Below are 11881 nucleotides of genomic sequence, written 5' to 3' on the forward strand. Positions count from 1 at the left end.
CACGCCCGGCCATTCAGTACTGCTGGGAGCTCAGTCTATCTGCCTCTGCCATCTGCTGCAGGGCCACAGAGAGGGGGAGAGGGACTGTCTGTCTGTCTGTCTGTCTGTGTGTGTGCTTGATTGTGTATCTGTGTGTATATACATACTCTTTCTCTCCCTCTCTCCTTCTGTCTGTCTCTCCCTCTATCTGTTGGAGTAGCACACCCCCTATGGTTCCTGCAGCACTGGTGTGTTGTGTTCGAAGCCTGAGGAGGTAGCTCCTGTCAGAGCCGCTGTTGTTATTGTTGATGCCTCCACACACCCAGTTCTAAACAAAGCAGCACCACCAGTGGTGGTCTGGGAGTTTGAGTTGCCTGCTGTCTCATCATTGTTCAATTTAGCTTAAAGCGAGAGAGGGTGTGTGGGGGGGGGGGTGAGCGTGTGTGTATGTGTGTTTTTGGGCATGACCTGTCGAAAGGCCTTTTAATAATGTCTCCTCGGCCTTCTTTTCCAGACAAAGAGCTGTATGCCTGGCTGAAGTGTGTCAAGGGACAGCCTCATGATCACAAGCACTTGATGCCAACCCAGATTATACCAGGAACTGGTACGAGCCCTTCCCTTAACTCTGGAGCTGGCAGCAGGCCAGCTGCTGCAGCCCTCAGTGTTCTGCTGGATACAAACCAAGAGGAGAGAGAGGGAGAAGCGGGAGGGAGGGAGGGAGGGAGGGAGGGAGGGAGGGAGGGAGGGAGGGAGGGAGGGAGGGAGGGAGGGAGGGAGGGAGGGAGGGAGGGAGGGAGGGAGGGAGGGAGGGAGGGAGGGAGGGAGGGAGGGAGGGAGGGAGGGACAACAGGGCTCTGTGCCCCTAGGTCTCAGCCAGCCAAACACCTCAGGGTAAATCTTGATCACGTCTCTATTGATCACACTGTAGGAAGGGGATCCTGTTCCTCTCTCTCACACACACACACATACATACATACATACACACACATAAAAAATTGCCAGTGAAAGCTGTAAGATTAGGACTGTGTTGTGTAATGTTTTGGTTTTGTGTGTGCGTTGCAGTGTTGACAGACCTGGTGAACGCCATGCACTCTCTCAGGGAGAAATACAGCATCAAGTCCCACTGCGCCTGTGGCACCAAGCAGAACGCCCTGCTCAGCAAGCTGCCCTCCACTAACGGAGTCTCTCAGGTGAGACGGAGGGAGGGAGGGAGGGAGGGAAGCTTTGGAGAGAAAGGGATGGAAAGAGAGGGAAAATTCGAGAAATAAAGATTTAAAATAAAGAATCAAAACAGTTATGTCTACTTATTCAAATTCCATATGGACTGCACGCATACTCAGACTCAGACTGACATTCTGTCTAAATGTACTCAGTTCATGAACCCTAAAGAGCATAATATATGTCCCCAGACATTGATAGCTATTTGACCTATGACCCTAGCTCTGACCCCTACTGACACCTCACTGACCTCTGGCCCCAGCAGGTGCTGCAGAACGTTCTGAACCACAGCAACAAGATCTCATTAATCAAGGCTGAGGCACCTCAGCAGAACTCTCCCCAGAAGGTGGAGACCAACGGGGGCAGCAGCCCGGTCAGTGACGCCAGCTCGGACTGCAAGCTGACCCCCCCAGAGTCCCAGAGCCCTCTGCACTTCCTGGCTGACCTGGCCGAGCAGAAGTCCAGAGAAGAGAAGAAAGGTATGTGTGTGAGGAAAAAAAGAAAGAGAGAAAGAGAGAGAGAGAAAGGAAGAAAATGTTTGTGGCAACGAGGTAGTGGGTCAGTGGCTAGAAGAGGGGTGTGTGTGATCCAGGGAGCAGAGCAGAGCCACGCCACAAAATAACAAAACACTTTGGGCAATGTGATTATTCCTGCCAACTTTGGAGTGCAGGCGAGTGTGTGTGTGCGTGTGCCCGCCGCGAATCTGTTCCTGTGTTTGTGTCTCTGTACACAGTTAGCGTGTTGGCGCACGTGTCGTGAGAGGGTGTGTGTTCACCTGTCATGGAGCCAGCATTCCACTACCCCTCCCTGTTAGCAGGGTCTTGTTACTGCAGCTCACATTCACAGGCTCCAGACCACATGACTCCACAGCCTGGCCTGCTACACCCTCCCTGTACACACTGGAATAATCCCTAGAACAGAGCCTGGAGCAATGTTCAATGCAATACAGTCCTAGTCCAGAAGCACTTATCTCTCTCTGCAATCTTTGTTTTCATTGTATCTCTGAAAACAATTGAATCCATGTCTGTTTTTCACATCATGGTTTGTAATGTTTCGGTTGATGGGATACATATGTTCTGTATTCCTCTCTTCGCTCGTGTCTGTTTTCACCTCATAAAATAGCCGAGTTTTGAGGCAGAGATTCCAGGTCTACCATGAGGTCATCTACAGTATAGAAAATAAAGAGGAGGAGTAAACGTGTTGCCTCTTTGGTGTGTTCCCTTTCTCCAGAAAACAAGAAGTCTCCCTCCCTGGGGAAGCAGCTGAAGGAGGAGCGGGATGGAGAGGCTCTGGAGGTCCTGCAGCACTGCAAGGCTCCGCCCCTGGTGGCCAACAGCAGCGAGCAGGGCTCCACCCTGAGGGACCTGCTCACCACCACCGCCGGCAAGCTGCGCCTGGGCTCCACCGACGCCGGCATCGCCTTCGCCCCCGTCTACTCCACCGCCTCACAGGTGACGCTACACCCCTGTCTGTCTGCCTGTCTGCCTGCCTGCCTGCCTGTCTGCCTGTCTGTCTGCCTGGCTTGTCTGTATGTCTGTCTGTCTTAGACATACACGCAGACACACACGCCATCGTCGCTGGCCCTCTCTGTTCTGACATCATCTTCCCCCCCCCCCCCCCCCCCCCATCTCTCCCCCCACAGACGGTGAAAGGGGGGCGGAGCATGCCCAACATCCTGGATGACATCATAGCGTCGGTGGTGGAGAACAAGATCCCGGCCGGTCGCGGCGCCAAACTGAGCATCAAGCTTGAGAGCGCCCCAGCTGTGGAGGAGGCCAAGGTCGACAGGAAGAAGCCGCCTGCGGTGACCATGGCAACAGAGGAACCGGCCAATCAGCACCCAAACATTCCCCACTGCTGGCTGTACGAGCGGCGCATGCTCTGGCTCAAAGACCACCGGAACGGAGGCAACTGGCGGCTGTTTAGAGAGTGCTGGCGACAGGGGCAGGTCAGTCTCTCTACCACTGCTTTCTGTCTGATTGGCTCTAACGATCCTTCTGTGTGTCAGTAACTGCACTCGGCACCGAACCACCGTAAAAGATGTGTCTCTGCGTGCTGTCCTCCCCCAGCCGGTCCTGGTGTCTGGGGTCCACAGACGTCTGAACGCCAGCCTCTGGAAGGCCGAGTCCTTCAACCAGGAGTTTGCCGACCACCAAGGAGACCTGCTCAACTGCAAGGACGGCGTGGTCACCAACTCTGGCATCAAGGAGTTCTGGGACGGCTTCGAGGATCTGACCAGTGAGTCTTATACCAGCCTGGCCACAGTGAGAATGTCCCTGTACTGACCAGAGGATAGGAGGCTGGACCTGTCTATCAACGTGTATGAATGATTGTGTAGTGCTGAATGTGTACGGGCCATAATGTGTAACTGCGTGGCACTGCATGGATATGGCTCTGTTATGAGAGAGGTTCCGTATGAGTGAGAATCTGCTGCTCTGTGTCATTCTGGGTGAGTGGAGCTAACCTGGACCTGTGTTCTGTGTTCAGAGCGCCCCAAGTCCAAGGATGGAGACAGCATGGTGTACCGTCTGAAGGACTGGCCTTCTGGAGAGGAGTTCATGGCCCTCATGCCCTCCAGGTACGGTCAGCCCACCTCATCTGCAGCACGCCCAGGACTCAGGTCAAGCTCCCATACATGTGCTGAAGTAGAGAGAGACGAAACCCTTTGTTCTTGTGTGTGTGTGTGTGTGTGTGTGTGTACAGGTATGACGACCTCATGAAGAACTTGCCCCTGCCGGAGTACTCGGACCCTGAGGGCCACCTCAACCTGGCCTCTCACCTGCCCAGCTTCTTCGTCAGGCCCGACCTGGGGCCCCGTCTCTGCTGCGCCTACGGTTAGCTCCCACACCTTCCACCTGGTCACTGTCACTCAGGTCATCCATTCAGTCATGAGCTTGTTGTTGTCCATTACCATCCTTTAATTTACTATTCATTTACATACACTACCTTACTCCTTCACTCACCAGCTCCTCCATTCTGACCAGTGTCCTCTATCCCCCTCCCCCATCTCCCCTCTCTCCCTCTCCAGGTGTGGCAGCCTCGCAGGAGCAGGACTTTGGCACTGCCAACCTCCACATGGAGGTCTCCGACATCGTCTCCGTCCTCGTCTACGTGGGCATCGCCAAGGGCAACGGGGTCCTCTCTAAGACTGGTAAGGCTAGCTCACTGCCTTGACTCGGAGAGTGACCGACCCGTTTAAACCTTCGCCTGACTCGAGCATATCTGAAGCTTTCTTCCCATCTGAATTCCGACCACAACCTGACTCAGACCGACTCTCGCTAGCTAGGTAGCCAGTTGGCTGAGAGCAGTCAGTAACTGTTGTGGGTTTGACACTAAAACTCTTCCCAGAAGTAGGTCAGTGTCCCATTTATTCACAGGAAACAGTTAGTCAGTCGTTTAAACACAAGGGCCAATCTGCTTCTTGCTATCCGAGTTTCCTTCCGTCTTTTCTTGCCTGTCGCTTTTCTTCTCCTCTGCTCTCTCGCTCTTATCATCATCTTCCTCCCTTGACTCGTTTCACCCATTTTGCCATCCTTTCATGCCCCCCTCCCTTCCCTCATCCTCTCCTTTATCTCTGCGCTCTGCTCCTCTCCTCCTCCTCTCTCCTCTCCTCTGAGCTCCATAGCAGGGCTAAAACAACAGTCAGCAATCAGACTCTGAAAAGTTCTCCCAGCAGTGGAATGTTGACGAGGGGCTGACTAGAACCATGTGTAGCTTGGAGCGGGTTAAGCTCTACTCATTCTCTCTGTCTCTTTCTCTCTATTGGTCTCCAAATCATTTCAGATAGCTGCAGTGTTCAGTACCTAGTTAACCTCAGATAGCTGCAGTGTTCAGTACCTAGTTAACCTCAGATCGCTGCAGTGTTCAGTACCTAGTTAACCTCAGATCGCTGCAGTGTTCAGTACCTAGTTAACCTCAGATCGCTGCAGTGTTCAGTACCTAGTTAACCTCAGATCGCTGCAGTGTTCAGCACCTAGTTAACATTACATTTACATTTACATTTAGTAATTTAGCAGACGCTCTTATCCAGAGCGACTTACAGTAAGTACAGGGACATTCCCCCGAGGCAAGTAGGGTGAAGTGCCTTTCCCAAGGACACAACGTCATTTTGCACAGCCAGGAATCGATCTGGCAACCTTCTGATTACTAGCCCGATTCCCTAACCGCTCAGCCACCTGACTCCCTTGACATTATTAGTACTTAGTTTGATACCAGTCGGTGAGCCAGGGACCATGTTAAGCAGGAGAAGTGGGCCAGAGGTCACTCCCATGTTCCTCTGCTGCTGGACTGAGACAGGGAGCACCACTGCCTTCTGCTGTCCACGTGCACACACACACACACACAGTGTGTACACACAGGGAGGAGCGGAGGGAGAGAGGCAGTGGCGTCGATGCAATCTCCTCTCTTTTCTCTCCTGCAACCCCCACCCTTGCTTCTCCAGCCAGCTAGCCAGCCAGAAGCTTTTGTGAAGGCAGCAGACAATTACTGTTGCTGTACCATCATCACTATTAATATTTAAACACTTCTTTCCAAAGACTCGTGCTGATGACACTGTCACCGCTATAGTTTTGTAATCACTTCAGCTGACTGTAAAAAGTGTTGTGTTTGTGTGCATATTCTACAGTCTTTACCTAACCTCCTGCCTGTGTTGTGTTGTGTGTGTGTGTTGTGTGTGCTGCAGGAGTGTTGAAGAGGCTGGAGGAGGAGGACTTGGATGACAATGTGAAGAGGAGATTAAAGGACTCGAGCGAGGCTCCCGGAGCGCTGTGGCACATCTACAGCAACAAAGACGTGGACAAAATTAAAGAGTTTCTACACAAGGTTCGTTTTCCTGTTCCTACATCTTTCTAGTGATCTCCTTTCCCTCTCCCCCTCCCTCAGCCCCTCCCTCTGGCCCTGGATGTTCTTATAAAAACACTGTGTTCCTGTTCCTGGCTTTCAGAGACGGAAACTCTTAATGAGTCTCTGCCCCATGATCTGTGTGTGTCTGTGTGTGTCTGTGTGTGTCTACCTAATGTTCTGATTCCGTACTGACCCTTTTCTCCGACCAGGCCTAGATGAGTGGATGACTCATGGGTGGACTGGTTCAGGGTTACATCCTGAGATACAATGGAAAAAAGACAGTGCAGGCCTGCTCTCCACACAAACTATGTTATGTTAATGGTCTCTTTGTCTATCTCTCACTCGCTCTCCTCATACTCCTTTCCCTCTCTCTTCCCCTTGCTTTGTCTTTCCCTCCCACTCCCTTGCTTTCTCTCTCTCGCTCCCTGCCTCGCTCTCTCTGTCTCTCTCTCAGGTGTCTAAGGAGCAGGGGGTGGAGGTGCCGGCTGACCATGATCCAATCAGGGAGCCCGGCTGGTACCTGAGCAGGAAGCTGCGGCAGCGTCTGCTGGAGGAGCATGGGGTCCAGGGCTGGACTGTGGTGCAGTTCCTAGGAGACTCTGTCCTCATCCCAGCTGGCGCCATGCACCAGGTACACACACACACACACACAAGAAGATAAGACAGTAGCATGGTTCTGCTGTTCTTGACCAGTTGACCTGTATTCCTTCACTCTTGGAACATGCTTGGCTTCAGTGATAACACGTTCTCACCCTCTCGTTCTCATTCTCTCCCCCCTGCTCCCCCCCCCCTGCCTCCCTGCCTTCCCCCCTGCCTCCCCCCCCCCCACTTTCTCCCTTGGTCTGCCCTCCCTCCCCCCCTGCCTCCCTACCCCCCCCCCCCTCCCTGCCTCCCTGCCTCGGTCTGTCCTGCCTCCAGATCCAGAACCTCCACAGTTGTGTCCAGGTGATTAATGACTTTGTGTCTCCGGAGCACGTGGCCCAGTCCTTCCATCTCACCCAGGAGCTCAGGGCCTGCAAGGAGGACGTCAACTACGAAGACAAACTACAGGTGTGTGTTCCTGCCTGTCTGTGTGTGTGTGTGTGTGTGTGTGTGTGTGTGTGTGTTTGTGTGTGTGTGTGTGTGTGTGCCCGACACTTGGTGTGTTTCAGAGACACTGAGTTATGTTCTCTGTTCTCCCCCTGTTATCTCCCTCCTATACTCCACTTAGCCCATTTCTTATGTCTTTTCAGTCATTTGAACAGAACATCCGCTCTTTCATTCCCAGTGATGTTCCCATCACCCTAATGTACCTGTAGACTATTCCTCTCGTCCGGTGTGGGATGATTATGAGGCTGTCTATTTCCATCAATGGGACACGATGTTCAGTCAGGGGGGTGTGATGATAGTGTTGGAGATGTGGAGCTGCCACTGCACTGTGTCTCTCATCAGCTGAAACCTTCTACCCAGCCTCATTACTGAGGTGTATATAGGCTGGTTAGTCACACAGACCACCCCCCCCCCTCACCTCTTTCACACACGTCCACCTCTTTCCTGTCAGTTATGTGCCAATCTTGTGTGTGAGTGCATAAAATGACAGTGATTGCAGAAGTAGCTCTTAACACTGTCAGCGAGGATTACAGCTTTAAGAAGACACCTAATATCTCTCTCACTCTGATGTCTCTTTCCTTCTCTGTCTAATGTCTCTCTCTCTCTGTCTCCTCCTCTCTCTCTCTCTCTCTCTCTCTCTTTCTCTCTCTCTGTCTCCTCCTTCTCTCTCTCTCTATCTCTCTCTCTCTCTGTCTCCTCCTTCTCTCTCTCTCTCTCTCTCTCTCTCTCTCTGTCTCCTCCTTCTCTCTCTCTCTCTCTCTCTCTGTCTGTCTCTGGGTCTGCCATGTGTACTGATGTCTCCCTGCTCTGGTCTGGCAGGTGAAGAACATCTTGTTCCACTGTGTGAAGGACGCGGTGGGCGCCCTGAGGAGGTGCTCTGCCGAGGATGAGGAGGAGGAGGAAGAGCACTCGTGACCCTTCCTCTTCCCGTTCCACCCAGCGGCAGAAGCGCCACTGCGGCTCACGCCTCAGGCCCGGTGTCCCTGCTCACGTGACCTGGGACCCTACAGTGACCTTTCACCTCTCTGTATGCACAGACACTAAGAAGCCCCTCATACCCTCAACCTCCAGTGCCAAGCAGACTAAATCGACAACATCAAGGGTATTTATGTTATTGACCATAGCAGTATGGCCCTGCCCTAGCTCTGGCCAGGCCTCGTCGGGCCCACAGCACGGCCATCAGGATGTACCTGGGATTCATTTGAAAAAGAAACTGAAAAAGAGAAGTGTGAAGATATAGATGAATCTGCAGCAGACCGAATGCACTGCTGGTCCTCCTATCAAAGTATTTGTTTGTTACTGTTTGTTATTTGGTTCTGTTCGGTTTGTTGTCCCATTGTTTGTCGGTTCATTCGTTCGTTGTTTTTCTTTTCTTTTAATGCTGTATATTGTTTCTGTGATGTATTTATTTTATAGGAGTTTCATGCAATGTTCATGTTCTTCTAGATCAAAACCATGTCAATGTGTGTACAGATTTCTGTTTCTGTTGCTATATCAGTTGTGATAAACCGCTCACTTCATTGAGACAGATACTGTGACTGAGGACTAACACACACACACACACACATACACACACACACACACACACACACATACATTCTCTCCCACACACTCACAGACACATACACCAGCTATTGCCTGTACTTTGGGAATTGTTGCTGAATTGCAGTCCTCATGCCATATATTTTGAAAATCAACTGCCAAACTATTGTATACAGTGTAAAGTTGTATTATGTAAAGAAAGGATAAATGGATAACACACTTCAGCAATTTTATTAAGAAGTATTCACTGTAAAATTCAGACATTTACAAGAAAGTTGTAATTTATTTAAGAAAATTGTCTCGATTTATTTCTCCTTTTTTGTTAAAGATTTACTATTGTGAACTTTTGAAAGTTAAATGGAAAAAGGATGAAAAACTTACTATACTGTGTAAATATATACATATATACATTCACTGATGTATTTTTTTAAAACATGGCTTGCTTCAATTTCAAATTTTAAAGTGCAAGTGTTACATGCTTTGTACATTGAAGTTCAAAAGGGTTTTACATTTTCCATTAAAATGGATTTATCAAAGTGTGTCTGTGTCATTTTAATAGAGTGGTTGCCTGGAGTGATTCCACTAGAATTGAATGTGAGCAGCTCCTATAAGTGCAGCACAGCAAGGACTGGCAGAAGAATCAGCCTGTCAGTCTGCAGGCTGTTCAGACGGTCTCTGTCAAAAAGCTAGTTAGTCAGTCAGTCAGCACGCCAGTCATGGAGCCAGCCAGTCAGGGAGCCAGCCAGTCATGGAGCCAGCCAGTCAGGGAGCCAGCCAGTCATGGAGCCAGCCAGTCAGGGAGCCAGCCAGTCATGGAGCCAGCCAGTCAGGGAGCCAGCCAGTCATGGAGCCAGCCAGTCAGGGAGCCAGCCAGTCAGGGAGCCAGCCAGTCAGAGAGCCAGCCAGTCAGGGAGCCAGCCAGTCAGGGAGCCAGCCAGTCCGAGAGCCAGCCAGTCAGGGAGCCAGCCAGTCAGAGAGACAGCCAGTCAGGGAGCCAGCCAGTCAGAGAGCCAGTCAGGGAGCCAGCCAGTCAAGGAGCCAGTCAGGGAGCCAGCCAGTCAGAGAGCCAGCCAGTCAGAGAGCCAGCCAGTCAGAGAGCCAGCCAGTCAGGGAGCCAGCCAGTCAGTCCAGGCTGTAATGAGAGCAGCTGAGACTGGAGGCATGGAGGGTTAAGAAAGAGATGCATCCATGAATGTGCAGCATAACCTATACTTAGCAGTCTATCCACAAGCCTCATAGCTTGTCTCTCCCCTCTCCTCTCTCCTTTTTTCTCTCCTACCCACCCACTCCTCTGCCTCCATGCCTCCTCTCCTCCTCCTCTCCAGGCATCACCATGTCCCCAGTACATCAAAGCTCTCCCCCCTGCCGCCTGCTCTGCTGCCAGGCTTGTGATGCTTCTGCTTGATCAGGCCTACGTTCAGTCAGGATGAAACAGTGTTACAGATGGAGCTGGGGACCCTGGGGGCTCGTGTGGGGAATGATCTCTGTGGGTTTGCTGTTCAGAGATGCTCTGAGAATAGTCGGAGAAACGTCCTCAATTTGTGATGTTCCTTTTGGAAAATGTGTTGTGTATTTCTATTCATGGTACACTTACTATGACAAGCTTACGTTGGTAAATAAATGTTTTTTTCTCTGTCATTTTATTCCTTGGTAATTATTTTACAATCTGACTTGCAGTGTGCAGTTCTCATCCACTAGAGAGCGCTAGGGTCCAGGGTTGGAATACAAACCACAACAGTGGTCTTCAAAAGTGGGCAGAAATGGATAGAACCCTGTTTTGTTAAAATATTTGAAAATATTGTCTTATCACCAAATGCTGCTGATAGCTATTATGCAAATTGTTTACGATTCCTTTTTAAGATGGATTTAATTTAATTTCAGATGCTCTCGTTTCGGTAAAAATCAATACATGGTAGGTCCACATGCTCTTGAACTGAGGACCTTGTCGGTAATGGGTGTGTGGCTTGGTTCCTTTGTTCTAATTTCCCATCATTTACCACCTGTAAATGTCGCTAGGAGACGAGCTACCTCTAGCGGTGTGTACCGCCGCAGTTCCGGTGGTATTTCATTGCAGTGCTCGTTGTCTCCACTAGGGGTCATTATAAGAGCACCCTATCAAAATACAAACACGTTCGTCTCATAATAATTAGAGTAGTAATAATTATTAATCTGTATGACGTGAGTTTCAAGCAATTGAACTTTGGTATTATTCCGCGTGGTTCCTAGTTTAGATAATATTGCTAATTACAGTTATGACGCATCATTGAAAATGCCAAAAGGTAGAAGAAATTGGTATTTGGAAAATGCTTATTGGCAAATTAGATGTATTATAATTTTTATCACTGTGCCTGTGGGGAACAACTTATAAAAACAACTTTCTTCCTAAAACAAAGGAACCTAATCAGTCAGATTGTGTGTCAATGATCTTAACAGCAGAAAATAATTAGGATGATCGCTAACCCTGTTTTGCTCAAAAGTCCTGAGTGATCTCATTGTAAAGCAGACAGCATGTCTGAGTCTTTGACCCCTGGTGGTCTCACGTGCAGGGGCCTGGAGACCTTGCTCTAGGGGCCTGGAGACCTTGCTCTACTTTCTGGAGATAGAACGTCCAGGATCCTCTCCTCAATCATACAGAGAGATGTTTTCCTCCTGCTCCGCTCATATCTGACCGGCTGCTAACCCCAATGGCACACACACACAGACACACACATACTGACATACATACACACTCATATATGCTCACTGTCTCTCTGTTTCACACACACACAACTCCTCATGGGAATGTGGCTATAACACCAGCATGCTAAACCAGGCCACAATTACAACTGTCATACAAGCAGTTTATTAAGCGATCATTACCGAGGAGAGCATGGAGGCCATGTCGGTGCCCTCTCTGGTCCCAGCTCGCTGTGTGGGAGACACACTGCTGACACCACAAACATTTGGTCGCACTCCCATTCATACACACAAAACCCTGGAAAACACAGATATCTCTCCACTAGATTACATAAAGGTAAACAAAGCTATGCTGTGTGTGTGTGTGTGTGTGTTTATGTGTGTGTAATTGTAATGCATGGCCAGCAGATCCCTTCTCCTTCTCCTTTTGAAAGTAGGTAAGAGCGTGATAGGGCAAACAGAGTCCACTCTGACCGAGAGAGACGGAGACAGAAGTTCACAAATGAGTTCAGGGGGAGGTCATTCTCTCTCTCTC

At 50.2% G+C, this 11881-nt stretch overlaps 1 protein-coding gene across 2 annotated transcripts in view; it reads left to right on the top strand.

Moving 5' to 3' along the window:
- The window catches only part of jmjd1cb (jumonji domain containing 1Cb), an 81900-nt gene extending 72701 nt beyond the window's left edge, over nucleotides 1–9199 (top strand). Inside the window, exons 15-27 of one of the 2 annotated variants that reach the window (XM_067244283.1) lie at nucleotides 494–583; nucleotides 1042–1169; nucleotides 1460–1676; nucleotides 2428–2648; nucleotides 2840–3145; nucleotides 3267–3435; nucleotides 3685–3775; nucleotides 3901–4031; nucleotides 4226–4348; nucleotides 5879–6018; nucleotides 6494–6670; nucleotides 6958–7089; nucleotides 7948–9199. In XM_067244283.1, the coding sequence (XP_067100384.1) occupies nucleotides 494–583; nucleotides 1042–1169; nucleotides 1460–1676; nucleotides 2428–2648; nucleotides 2840–3145; nucleotides 3267–3435; nucleotides 3685–3775; nucleotides 3901–4031; nucleotides 4226–4348; nucleotides 5879–6018; nucleotides 6494–6670; nucleotides 6958–7089; nucleotides 7948–8043 (2021 nt within the window). In that variant the 3' untranslated portion in view covers nucleotides 8044–9199. The remainder of the gene's footprint in view (nucleotides 1–493; nucleotides 584–1041; nucleotides 1170–1459; nucleotides 1677–2427; nucleotides 2649–2839; nucleotides 3146–3266; nucleotides 3436–3684; nucleotides 3776–3900; nucleotides 4032–4225; nucleotides 4349–5878; nucleotides 6019–6493; nucleotides 6671–6957; nucleotides 7090–7947) is intronic. The other variant, XM_067244284.1, reaches the window with a different exon arrangement.
- Nucleotides 9200–11881: the final 2682 nt, after the last annotated feature.

The sequence above is a fragment of the Osmerus mordax genome, chromosome 10 (assembly GCF_038355195.1).
Source record: "Osmerus mordax isolate fOsmMor3 chromosome 10, fOsmMor3.pri, whole genome shotgun sequence".
NCBI classification, from domain to species: Eukaryota; Metazoa; Chordata; class Actinopteri; order Osmeriformes; family Osmeridae; genus Osmerus; species Osmerus mordax.